The sequence below is a fragment of the Apium graveolens genome, chromosome 11, assembly GCF_009905375.1.
Source record: "Apium graveolens cultivar Ventura chromosome 11, ASM990537v1, whole genome shotgun sequence".
NCBI classification, from domain to species: domain Eukaryota; kingdom Viridiplantae; phylum Streptophyta; class Magnoliopsida; order Apiales; family Apiaceae; genus Apium; species Apium graveolens.
In genome coordinates this window covers 206,212,801-206,226,875 of record NC_133657.1, presented here as the reverse complement: position 1 = coordinate 206,226,875, position 14,075 = coordinate 206,212,801, and the positions used below count along the sequence as shown (strand labels likewise).

General features: G+C 34.4%; 1 protein-coding gene across 1 annotated transcript; it reads right to left on the bottom strand.

Moving 5' to 3' along the window:
• Positions 1-4,867: 4,867 nt before the first annotated feature.
• LOC141696871 (mitochondrial inner membrane protein OXA1-like) lies at positions 4,868-12,906 on the bottom strand. Its single transcript, XM_074501002.1, has 10 exons — positions 12,760-12,906; positions 12,105-12,571; positions 11,093-11,183; positions 9,821-9,868; positions 9,421-9,479; positions 7,751-7,826; positions 7,500-7,631; positions 6,729-6,836; positions 6,052-6,106; positions 4,868-5,725 (listed from the first exon to the last, which is right to left on the bottom strand). The coding sequence occupies exons 2-10, from the start codon at positions 12,557-12,559 to the stop codon at positions 5,436-5,438; spliced, it is 1,314 nt and encodes a 437-aa protein (XP_074357103.1). The 5' UTR covers positions 12,560-12,571; positions 12,760-12,906; the 3' UTR covers positions 4,868-5,435.
• Positions 12,907-14,075: the final 1,169 nt, after the last annotated feature.

Sequence of the window (14,075 nt, the reverse complement as noted above, 5' to 3'; positions counted from 1 at the left end):
TATTTATATTTGACGGATATAGTGACAGATTTGGATTTATTTATGACCCTCTTTCTTTTTTTGCGGGTGCCATTCTCCGTGTTTGTCTTGATGTTTTTGGATTTATTTCTTTTCTTGTGTTGCTGTATTGCGTCGTCTGTTACAGAAATCGGCCGATTTTCAAAAATTACTGATAGGTTGTTTAAAAATTTTTTGTTAAAATTAGTTGTCCAATTTCATCAATTTTCGATAAATTACTCATAAATTATCTGATTTTTTAAAAAAACCGATAAATCGTAAATCGATATCTCAACCAAATAATTTTGATTTCTGAAATCTTTAACACTAGTTGCATTTTACTCGAGATACATTTTTTAATAAATGAATCGTGCAGAAATTGGATTTTATGCAGTGGTATGGCAAGATGTTTATTTTTAGAGCATATATTACTTTTTTAAAAAGTGAATTTAGGTTGAGTCCGGTTGACGAAAATATAATAAATTTTGGTTAAATTACGTAGACGATCGGTACTCATTTCATGCCATCATAATTTCGAATTTCATCGTATTAGAAAAATGTTGATAAACTCTTCTTTTTTCAAAATAAATTACAAATCACGTTGTACACTTCATATAATCAAATTTAACTTTTTATAAAATTGTCTCTCTAAACTTAAATCTATTACTATTATATAAAAGACGAAAAATTAAAAATTTTGATACGATATATATTTTTTGGTATACACTATAATTACGTAGTTATCTTAATTGTTTAGGTACTTTACGTTATTGTAGCATTGAAAAAATCCATCGAGACGTGATAATGTTGGACATACGGTGTTAATTCAAATAGCACAAAAAAACACTATAATTTATTGATTCCTCGTCGCATCTCTGTTGGACATCCGGTGTTAATTCAAATAGCACAAAAAAACACTATAATATATTGATTCCTCGTCGCATCTCTAATGATAACAAGGAATCGGGGTAGTGGTACTACGGAAACACCTCCTCTAGCATGATATTAAAAATTGTAGGGTAAGGCCAACATCTAGTGACACGAGACTGCAAATTTGACATCTCTTACAATGTGAGGCTTCTTGACCCGCTGGCGATCAATGATGGGTCAGCCCGTAAATCTATATATTATGAATCAATCTAATACATGTGCTAAAGTCAATTTGTCATCTAGGAGAATTATTTGAAAACTCAATTAATTATCTTAAAGAACTTGGTAAAATTAAAAAAAAATGATCTGCATAAAGCGACGCGAGTTTCTCGAGCTTAACACATATGATGCAGGGCCTTTCTACTAACGTTATGCGTCATGAAACTAGGGACATCGTCCACTATCTGAAGTCGATAGGAGCTATAAAATAAATTTTGTAAGGATCATATTTGCGATATATATTTTACAAGAAGGTGAAGATATAAAGTTTTATTCTCTAATAGCCAAACTTCAACGATACGAGGCCAACCAACCATCGTATATGAAGTGAGTTTATAGCCAACATCTTGTTGTACGAGTCCGGTATGAAAGAGGACAAAATTATGTTCCTAAACTACACAAGACCTCTCCAAATTATTCAACTTTTTGGTTGTCTTGCAGAGATCCCTCTTCAAGTATTTGATGTAAACCTCATTCTCTAGTCCGGAGTTAGAAGCAACCAATATAGAATCTTTTTATGGCGTGAAGCTTATGTGAAAGAGATTCACCCAAAGTTTAGCTCTATGATCACAACGTTATTCTCCACAATATCAAATGTAAACCAAGAATTCACGTCAATTACGCATAATAGCCTTAAATTGGCTTAGGTCTGAGCTACTATATTGGAAGAAGATGAAGGAAGGTTATAGTCCTTACCCTACTTCGATAATCGGTTTGAGCATTCATTTGGCAGTGATCCTCCAACAAATGTCCACTTCTTTGCCCCCTAGGGATCACTTGGAGAGACTTCTTGTTTAAATGTTTGTTTAACGTAGTAATTAGACCTTTCCCATACGTCAATTCAAGGAGGAATAATTATTTTTTGATTCCACGTTGCATTCATAATGACAACATGAAATCGGGGTAGTTGTTATGCCCAAATATGGACATGGGCTCTAAACAGGCCAATTACCAGAATTATTAATAATACCGGGTTTAATAAACAAGTCCAAGAATATGGAGGAGCTCTCGCAATTTATATATGGACCATGACCGTGTATCGCATGTTGACCAAGATTTCACTGGATGACACGTAAAAATATGTAAAGGAGGATAGTAATGTTCATCTCTTACTAGGAGATGACACATGTCCAGCTCTAATTAGGAGGTTAAATTTGTCTACCTCTTACTATGAGGTGAATCATTCCCTCATCTTACTAGGAGGTGAGTCCTGCCCCCCTCTTACCGGGATGTGAGTCATGTCCGTCTTTCCCGCAAGAAGGGGGTCCTCTCCACCTCTCAACAGGAATGGAGTCTTGTCCAGCTCTCCATTGGAAAGGGAGTCTTGTCCAACTCTCAACAAGACTGGAGTGCTATCCAACTCTCCATCGGAAAGGGAGTCATGTCCACCTCTCAACGAGACATGAGTAATGACGACCACTCAAGAAGAGTGGAATCCTGTCCTCATACTACTAATAGGGGAGTCATCTCCTCATATCACACATGTCCTCATATTACTAGGAGGGGTGACCTACCACCATGTCACCATGAGGGGCCTCCTGTCCCCATATTATCAGAAGGGAGTTATATCCACCTTTCAACAAGAGAGGAGTCTTCTCCTCATATAATAAAGGGAGTTGAAGAGACAAGTTGGAGTACAAACTCACGTGCAAGCTTAACTAGAAAATATAATTACAACAACTTAGGACTACATGATTTTACGGGACACGTCATAGAAATTTTGCAACACTATATCACACTTGGAAGGACCTCTTCGTGGTCAGCATTCACTACATAGTTCTGAGATCACATCACAAGAAAATAATCTCTATTACAATACAAAGATTGAAGACATACAAGGCTAGACCTAAAATGATATGTTTCATTATCAACTTATATAAATATTCTTTATTTGACTTGAACATCCATGACCAGGCCTAAAGGGGTCGCATGAGAGGAAGGATCGCTATGCGTCTCCTGTGATCGCATGTACTCTCTATACGACCACATCGCATGACCGGACTATAATGGATCGCATGCAAGGCCATGCTCTCCATAAGGCCATAGCATTACCAGACTCTAAGGGGTCTCATGTGAGACCTACGGGTGTTTTCGTGCCTCACCAACGAGATATATTTGTCTAACTCCATGACAGTCTATTACAACCTAATTGGGCTTGAGACATGGACAAATATGGGCTTTTTACGGATGGTCCCACGACCAAAAAACTTGGGCCTTGATGGACTGGACCAAATCCAAGCTCATATGGGTAATTTGTACTCCAAAAACTGTATGTGGCTTGAACCCCTATAAAAGGGTACGCACCCCTATAAAAAACATTCTTGATTTTCAAAGTTTGAAAGAAATTCCTGATCTCGTTCAAAATATGGTTAAAAAAACACAAAAAATATTGAATATCATTGGGTTTATATGTTGGAAAAATTGTCGATAATTCAAACGATTGCAAATGTAACAATTAAGAGATAATTTTTAGTAAAAAATATTCTTAATAATTTAATACATAAAATCATTTTTTTTTATTTTTTTTAGCCGAGCTCGAGTCTATTTTGAGCCGAACTCAAACAAAACACGATGAATGCTTGTACTAGTACGGTAATTTTTTTTCCGATCCTCTTTATATTCGAAGTTGGATTCGCCAACAACGGAGCTAGTATTAGTGTAACAGTTGAAGGGATGCGGATCTGTGGTTCAAACATCAAGGAGGCAGTGTAATAAATAAATCACATTTAAAACAAGGTCAGAAAGGGGAGTGTTAAATGTGAAGTTGAAAACAAGTATTTAAACATTTTTAACGAACTAGGCAATACTTTTGGTAAATTATTAAATAACTTTTTTTGGGTCCAAAATCAAGTTCAGTAATATTCAAGTCGAAAATCAAATAACCGAATTCGAACGAACATATTAACATTGTATGTTGGAAAAATTGTTCGGACTCGCATTCGATAAGCTATTGACCGAGTTGATCTAACGCTTTCGATTTGTTTACTGCCCTATTGCCAAATATGGTTATGGTTGGATGCTCCGTGCTTACAAATGGAAGTGTGTCTTGCAGCAATTAACTCCTACCCAGAGAGCAATTACTAACGAATCCTCCACGTTAATAACATTTTGAAAACGTAATTGTCATTGACGTATTTAAAGAGGCAATTCAACTGCATTGTCCCTGACTACTACTACCTCTACCCAATTCTTTTTTGGGTTCTCATTTCAAAAATCAAAGAGATTGTTATTTTTTTAATTATCAGATCAAATTGAATAACAGTATGCCCAACGTCTTACTGACATGTTGTCTCCGACAATATCACAGATGACAGACTCATAATTCAGGGGTACTGCAAAATTGTAAATACACCACGCACAGGTTGTCGACATGTTTTTTTTGAATCGGCTCCTAAACAATACTCCCTCCGTCCCTCCCGAATGTTATCGTTTTTAAGAGAGTGTCCGACATGCATTTTAAGATAAATAGAAAGTGTAGTTCTATAATTTTTTTTTTAAAAAAAAATTCTTTTTCTGAATAAAAGTTTAAACATCCTATTTTTATTCAGAAAAAGAAATTTTTTAAGAAAAGTTACAGAACTTTACTTTATTTCATCTTAAAATCCGTGTCGGACACTCTCTCAGAAACGATAACAATTGGATGAGACTGTACGAGAATCTAATAAGTGAGTTTCCGTCGGGGTGAGTGAAAGTCGAATTCAAAATCTAAGACAACAAAAAATAACTTTCAAAATCTGGGACTACAAAAAATAACTCTTACAGTTCGAGATTTAAATCCCCAGAATGTAAAAAATATTGTGCTGTTTTAGTACAAAAAACAAATGGTAAAACTCATCTCATAAGCAGTGGTACAGTGGACTGCAGTGCTTAGTCACTTAATATCTATCTAACAAATGAATAAAGATCTCAAGATATTCTTTACATGTCTTGAAATAACTTAAGAAAATGCTGGTGTTCCAAGATTATCGAAAGAGCAGTTTCTTATGCTTTTCAACAAAACCTTAGCAGATGTCTTTTACTCCTATATATTGTAATAACAAACCAAAAGGTTACAGACATGAGAATTTTCAACTCCTCATTTCTAAGTTGCAAAACTCCTAATAATATAACAAAAACACATACTTCCTAGCTTCCGCTCCTCTCGATTCAATCATTCAAAAATATTGGCAGTTCGACACCACCATACAAAAAAATAATGATCATAAATTATTGAGGGTTACATTTATTTTCGTTGAAAATATATGAGGAATGTATTTGTATAAGTAGATGGTAAAGCTTTCAGTAAATTTTCACCTCTTCTTGCCCTTCTTTCTTCCTTTGACTTGATTTTCTAAACTTCTAATTCTTTGACTGAGAATTGAAGACGTAGCAGTTTTGGTTATATTTGTTGGCTTTGCTGTTTCTGTAGGCAAAGAAGTAGCATTTGATGGACTCGCAGGTGGTAGAGATTTCCGTTGTGCTTGCACATACTTTTTAAGTGCTTCCGTAAACGAGAAGGCAGGTTGTTGTGCCGTTGTAGCTGGTGCCACAGGTATAATAGGGACACCTAGGAATTTTTTCACCACCGGTCTCCTTATTACTGAAGAAAATGAGGCAAACAAATCAAAAGTGGAAATAAATCATAATGGCACACATGACCATAACGCTCCGAAAAAAATTACTAGAGCCGTGTAAGATCCGAAGAAATGATTGCTGGAGCACGTGGAAAGCTTTTGTTGAGCTTAAATGTGGATATAATTTTCAAATTGAGCATGTTTTAGCTTTTGTTATCATTTATCTTTCACTTGCTGCCAATTGCATTGCTTATGTACACAGTACACAAGAATAGACATATTTCGATGTTCAATACTGTAATAATAGACATATTAAGCATTTCCTGATGAGTAAGAAACTACAAGAACTTACCTAATCCATAACACAGTGAAAACAGGTTTGACGTGATCCAATAACAGAATATAGCCTGCACAAAAACTTAATTCATGTAAGATTACGTACTAGCACCGACTCTTAATACAGATGGCTCACATAGACAGTAACACGGTTACTGAATGGTAGTATGTCACGAGCATCACAGAAAGATATTGGAAAAATGGCATGCTGAAGCCACTAACTACCACCATAGCTCTTTCTTTTATTAAGGAACTTACAAATTATAGTACATGCCACATAACTGGAAATTATATTAACACAAAGCATTTCAATTATTTTGAGATTATATTTCTGTGGAACCTTCTCATTTATAACAAAAATAGGTAAGAACGAAGATTGATATTAACAATATATCATATATGTATAAGCATAAAGCTATTTTTATGCATGTATATTTATCTTTTTAACAAATGACACTGTTACAAATTTAGCAGATTATATTAATTAAAACTATACATGTAACTGGGGTTTTCGACCAAAGGCTCCTCCCATTATTTCAGCCTATTTTCTTCATTTTATTTAAAATCTAAATAGAAAACATGTACTTCCTTCATCGATGATTTGTGCTCTTAACATGCACACTGTGTACCAGTACTACCAAAAAGGAGTATATAATATATCTATAAATTCCAATTACTTATGCATGGATGTACCTGCGGGAAAGACATGGTAAGAGGAACTGTGACGAGGGCAAAAACCCTCATGACCTTTTTCATTGTTCCGCCAGCAGGATTCCCTTCCAGACCATCTTGTGCATTGCACTGAGGAAAGGCAATTAGTTGACCCAGTCAACAAAATTAGGATGCAATATCAGGAACTTTTAGAAACATGGAAATACAGTACCAAGGCATCTAAGCAGATAGGATACAGTCATAAAAATTACCGAAATGTTTCAGAACCACCATTAAATTGTACAATTAGATAATACATTCTAACAAAAGTGATTAAAGAGGTGACAACTTTACAATTATGTGACAACACTGTGCAATATACAACGTTAATTTAAGCATAGAACACTAATTTGGGTTTAAAGAATATCAACACTTCTATAAATTGTAGAATAGATCACTATCCACTTTCTACATTATGAAAAACGAATGTAAAAGGTTGCTGCAAAGAAAGTCAAGAGTACAAGAACAAAATCTGGTTTGATGCTTATGCAGGATACATCCAGTTTGGTTTGGGACATGATTTATGCTTATTTGAATTATTTACACAAATATCCAGAAGTTGGAATACCGACAAGTGGTTCCGCCATCTTTCTGATGTTTGGACCCTAAAAAACTTAACCAAAACTATGAAAGTTGTTTATGATTCAGAAGAGCAACAATATTCAACATATCTATCTAATTAGGTTCGTATATGAAGAATCAAAGATTCATCATTGTATAGTTGAAAAGAGAAAAAATTGATAAATGTGTTACCTCCACTGTTATCCAGAATGTTAGTGCTGTCAGAACTGGAAAGATGTAGAAACTATCAGGAATTGTCAGATCGACGAACCAGAATGCTCCACCTTCTTTAAAAGACGGTACCTTTTCCACCATGTTTTGAATCTACAAAGAACACAGTATGCATTAGATAACATGGTAAGCGGAGATGCTGAAAAGAAGAGAAACAAGTATATGTGAGGTATTACAGGTAAAATGTTACAAGGAAAAGTTTAATATCTTACTCCGAGGAAAAAACTGACAAATACAGGACCCTGTATCAGGAGTCCTTTCAAAGGAGTCCATGGTGTCACACCATACCTGCAGTGCCACCATTATTTGATTCATTAAATTTAATGTCAGCATCAAAATATCCAACTAAACTAGTACAAATCAATCCCGATCCGAATTTCGAGGGAATTACTGTTACTAAGTCGAACAATTCAAATTCAATTCTCATCAAACAAGTGTCATGATAGGCATATCTTGATCTTCATGTGATAATTAATTTATGCATTCGTTCCTTCAAAAAAATCTGCGTTCATCTTCACTCTCTGGTTTCAAATTACCGCTGGACATTCTTCTCTATTCTAATAATTTTAATACTGACGGCAGATCTAATCAGGCATGCACATCATACAATTTATTATTTAGGCATAAAATTTCTAATTATGGACTTATGAAGTTAAAATATCATGTCTGAAGTGCAAATCTTAATAAACACCACATGCAAGTTTTATGATTATACTTTCTAATTTACACTTATAAAGTTACAATATTATGTTCAGATTGCAAACTTCATAAACATCACACAGCCAAGTTGTCTTTATTCCAAATATAGGTCTACTTCAATTCTTCCAAAAATTGACATAATAATTACTGTTACTACACCATGGAACTCGAATGGTTGCTATTGAAAACAAAGTCCGGTGGCTGAATCCATTCAGCATTATTTGCTATTCCAGTGCTTTTACTATCTAGTTACACGATTGTTGTACAGTTCATCCTATTTATTGAATATATGAAACATCTATAAAACCTAAATGTGGACAATAAAAACCATGCTCTTCATAGTACCTAATATGCATTTATACTTGCTGACATATTGACACACGTATGTTTGGCCATTTGCAGTTTTTATCATTACTTTGAAATCTGTACGCCAGAAGATTTTGAGCTAGTCCTAGATGAATATAGTAAGGCATGAGTAGATGCAGAAGGAAACTTAAGGTAAAGGAAATGATTCAAAAAGCTAGACAAATGTAAGCTCTAGATAACATATCATTATCAAAGCTTGAACTCGAGTACATGAACCATAGGTGCATATAAGACTTGAAAAAATGTTACCTAAAATAGAGATCAAATCAACTAGTGAATGTCACATAGGTACATACTTTATGTGGTAGATATAAGACGTGGTAAAGGAAAAATCGGTCATATACAAAAGGATACGCTCAACTCCTATGCTAAAATATATTTTCATGTTTATAATGAATATTCTGACCAGTGATTAAATACAAAGAATCATAAATATGTAAGACTAGAAAAGAGGGGAAAAACTGGAGGAAAATGTGAAATTTATGGACAAAATTATCTTGGAGGATCCAGAAAATGTGTGTATTATTACAACTTGATATTCAGTAAATAAGGTCACGAGCTTTAAATAATGTTTTGGTCAACATCATATAATACTGACAGTTAAAACTTAAATTAGTCCTTGGAGCGAAATATGACAAATATAATTCAAACATGGACATATACTATTACAAAGATGTAACCTTAAAGACTGTCCACACAGACAACTTATAAAGGTAAATAAAGCTAATAACTAACAAGTTTGCTAACAAATTTGTATAAACATGAAAATTTATTATGCATGATGGGTGCAAAGTATAAACATTGGAAAGTTGCATACTCTTTAAAAATCTCAGCCATTTTTTGTTGACCTTCTGTTACTGCCGTAGGACTCATACCCTGCACAAAATAAATATAAGAACAGAAGTCAGTTGGAGATAACATGAGATAGACAGAAAGAAACTAGAGATTAGTATGCTGCTCAAATATGATTCATTTTGAAATCCAGAAGCATCTGTCGACAGGTAACAAGAATATGATGGAGATCTGTTTCAGTTACATACATATAACTTGTGCATACTGCATAAAATCCTCAATTTTTTATTGTAGGAATTGAAAATGGAAAGATTGATTTTATAAACTGGCGCTTGACAACCCATTAGGTAGAAAGTTCTACATTGCCTCTGGTTGAACAATAAGTATATTCACTTCTAATAAAATAAAAATATGGAAGTCCATACTCTGTCTTGCATCTGTTGCTTAATTTCCTCCAATTTTGGCCTCATAAGCTGCAAAGCATAAAAAAACAAACTAAATAACTGCTAGTTTTACCGATGAGAAGTACTAAATTTGAAAACGATATATATATAAACCATTAAAAGATAAAGCTTAATAAACAAATAAGGAAAATCAAGTGCAAGATTTTTCAAATAAAGAATCAATCTGAGATGAAATTAAGCTTAGTTCACCCTTACCAATACCTTGGAATTGTCATAAAAATATGAAGGGAAAAGACTATGTCATATTGGTCAAAGGGCAGGCAGCTTAGTAAGACTAAAATCATGTTTTATGACTTATGTACAATAGATTAAATGAAAAGCTATGTAAACATTAAAATGTTCCAGGGGAAATCTAAACCCATCTCCTCAATCATTATCCATCACTTTATAGTTGGTATCTTAGGACAAAGAGAGCACTTATCTGAACCAAGTGAATCAAGGATGAAAGTAAGAAATTAATAATTTTATGTCGGACAAAGTGGAGTATAAATCCAGAGAGTAACACTAACATATGAGTTACGGAATTATCAAGGGATAATTACCGAAGAATATATGAAACCTAAACTTACTAATTTAATTCATGCTTAACTCATAATCTTCTAAATAGAAGGTAAGATTGCTCGCCAACTCAGGATTCACATCAGATTGGAACAAAAACTAAATGGCATCTAACTGGGACGGGGATGTGTCCAAGGATATTAGTAAAGCAATAAGAAAATTCAGCACTAAGCTAATTTTTCTAGTACATTTTTTTCCCAGCTGGTAATTTTAGTTCAGATGTTAGCTTTTGCATCATCATGGTACTGGTCAAAGTATTAACCCATTAAGTAAATTTTAGTTCATATTGCTTTGTGCCTAACTGCAGTTTGTTCTGTTCTCAATATTTGTTCTTTTCCCTTTTACATGGTATCGCAATTTGGGCAAATGCAACTCTATCTACTTTGAGCTGAAGGTTTAAGAACAACAATTAAATCAATAGTGCACATTGCTTTTTCTCTTCTGGCTAAATAATGTGTGGTTTTGCTCCTATGGAGAAAAGAAGAGCAGGGTTTCTTTCGGAGAGAATCAGATGGCCAGGCTTTGTATTTCAATGCAAAATCACGAATCAATTTATGATGTCACAATCATTCTTGTACGTGATTGTGACTACTGACTATATCATGTTGTTGGCACAAACTAGAGAAGTAACTTGATATACAACCGGAGAATAATAATAAATATAACAGAAATTACCGTTAGCTTTGACGTAGCTTTGAGCTGATTAATCATTATTGGAACTGCTAGCCCTCGAATCAGAAGAGTTGTTGCAACTATGCTTCCCCACCTGAATTGCAATATATAGTTACAATAATATACAGTTAAAACAGTCTGGATACATGTTTTGCAACAGATAATGAATTTTAGTAGTTAAATAAGAAGTTTAATACTTTGAATCTTAAAGAAACGGGAAAAGAAAACCTACCGGGATGGAATCAGCAATACATCGCTTTATATGATTACATATATAAGGGTGACATGGAAATGAATTATTGATTTGGTTACCTTCTCAATAAGCAGGTCTTTCAACGTTCTGAAAAGTACCAATTACTTAAGTTGTTTGGTTGCACAAAACAATGGAAGTACAACTTCCTTCAAAGTGTGAATAATAATATCCATTATACGTGGGAAGTTACTTAATAACCCAACCTTGTTTACTTGAAGTTCCTATAAATTTAATGTACCTATATTAACAACCAAACAACTTTTCTCACTTACTAGGAATTTTAACTAACAAGGAACTAGTACTCCCCTTAAGAAGTTAATTCCTGTATGCAACTAAACAAGCACAAAGTTTAACTATTTAAACCTTTCATTTCCTCAGCAAAATTCCGAGAATATATACAGCACAACCATACTATGCCTTCAGTTTGGAATACTATTAGCTTTCACATTTCTATAAACTCAAATTCCCTAGCCATAAATACCTATAGTTACAAAAGCAACTTTAATAGCTAGAATAGTTTATACAATTGCTACTACATCAGGCAGAATGACACATAATAGATGGTCGGCACTTGACTTTACTATTAGTACAGTTGTTCAACTCTAAAGCTGATTCCAGTACCAACACGCACTTGCATTGCATAAATAAAACTAATACTTACTTCCATCAAGGTTCAAACTTTATTACCATCCCGAATAAAAATCGAATCTTTTTGCACGAAAGAGTAAGTAGCTAGGAAAAAATATCCAACGGGATACGTACCACGGCAATCCAGTATAACTATGAAACCCATCAATGACATATTGCAAAGCAGCCACCGGAAAATACGAATCCGCAGCCGCCACAGCGACCTCACTCAAAACAGGAGCTTGTTGAGTCACTACTTCCACACTAGCATCACCCAAAACACCAGCAACATCACTAATATACTCCATCTTCCCTGTTCCATCCCCAATTGCGGACGACATATGTCTCACCAAAAATGATCCATTCAACCCCAAATTGGAAACCCCGGGATCCCGAAAAATAGGACTAAACCCTCGAGCACTCGAAAAGTTACGATTTTGGAAAAACCCGGGTGGTTTTAATTGGTCATTTAGGGGTTTGTTGGAGTCCTCAGTGTCGTTGTGGTGATTATGTAGATATGTAAATGAAGGTGCGTAGCGGTTGTGATTGAATATTTTAGCTCGTATGCTCAGACTGCGTCGAAAAGCCATGTGAATTGGCTTCTGATAATTTAGTATCAAATCACAAGTTAGTAATCAAAGAGAGAGAGAGAGGAGAGGGAGGGAGGGAGGGAGAGAGAGAGAGATTGTAAAATTAATGAGAAAATCACAAGTTAGTAATCAAGCAAATAGAGAGAGAGAGAGAGAGAGAGAGATTGCAAATAAATGGGAAATGAAGTAGGAGAGCTTACAGTGGTTTGAGCGAGCGCAGAGCCGTCGTGATGCGAAGGAGAAAGGAAGATTTTTTTTTACGTTGTAGTGCACTCACCCTAACTCAGTCTGACTCGGTCACTAATCGGTTTGACTCGGTCATTTTAAGACGAATGAAAAAGTGTGCATAGTTCATGCTCTATTTTGTTCGGTGTTTTAAACAACCTAACATGCCCAAGACGCACCAAAAAAAACAGGCCCAAGGCCCAAAAAAAGTGCACTGTGTACCCAACCAAGGTTTTAAAATGAAATCTTTTATTTGAACTCGATATTTTAGAAAAAATGACCAAAATAACCGGTTTTTTAAAAAAATTAACAAAAATGGTCATTCTGAAAAAAGTGCTGATAGTTGGGTAATTCATATACGGGATACTCCACTGGCAGTTGAGTATCTCATACAAAGTGATTACTCCACTGACCGTTAGGTATCCAATCGGTTAAAGTTGACCAACTTTTTAGAACTCGGTCATTTTTGTTAATTTTATATAAAAATAGGCTAAATTTGTCATTCACCCATATTTTATCTATTTAATTTTTTAAATTCAGCAAGCAGTAGGATTCAGATTCGGATTCGGATTGGATTTTATTTGGTTTTTTATATCTTGATCCATATCCGAATCCATTAGGATCACGGATTTTCGGATCGAAACTCCGATCCGTTTTTATTTTTTTTTTAAAAAACTAAAATATAAACACAATTTATTTATTAAACAGCGCTTCAGGGGTCTTCATAGCATAATGTTTACACGTAACAGTATACCAGTGACAATTTAAACTAAAAAACCCACAGGACACTTGCATAACTAAAACCAAGCAGCATATAATATCAAGCAGCAGCATATTATTTGTTTCGGTATTTGACTGGACACTTGACAAACATGGGTAAAAATGAAAATTTTAATATACTTATTTAAAATTTTATTCATAATTTATTATATATATAATACTTTATAAATATAATTTATATATATAGTCGGATCGGATCATTAACGGATCTGATCGACCTAAATCTATATCCGTTACTTATCGGATCAGAACGTTATCGAGTCAGATTTTTTTTCGAATTGGATTTCTTTTTAAGTGATTCTTATCCGTTCTATTAGCCTTCGGATCGAACTGGATTCCCGCTTCAACATCTACGTGCAGTGCACGCTGACTCTTTTTTTTTTTATAAAATTTTTATGAAATGAATTTGTAGTATAGTATAAATTTTGAAACAACCTTCAAGAATTTGAGGACTTCCCCTGATCCCTACCAAAAGAAATAGCTAAAAAACCATGTCCATAATTAACATAAA

Bases quoted from the DNA above. Each gene is read 5' to 3' on its own strand.
- LOC141696871 (XM_074501002.1), bottom strand. From the start codon at position 12,559: ATGGCTTTTCGACGCAGTCTGAGCATACGAGCTAAAATATTCAATCAC. The intron at 9,869-11,092 runs GTAATTTCTGTT...TATGCTTTGCAG, and splicing joins AAGCTACGTCAAAGCTAACG to CTTATGAGGCCAAAATTGGA. The intron at 5,726-6,051 runs GTAAGTTCTTGT...CATTTTCTTCAG, and splicing joins TTCACTGTGTTATGGATTAG to TAATAAGGAGACCGGTGGTG.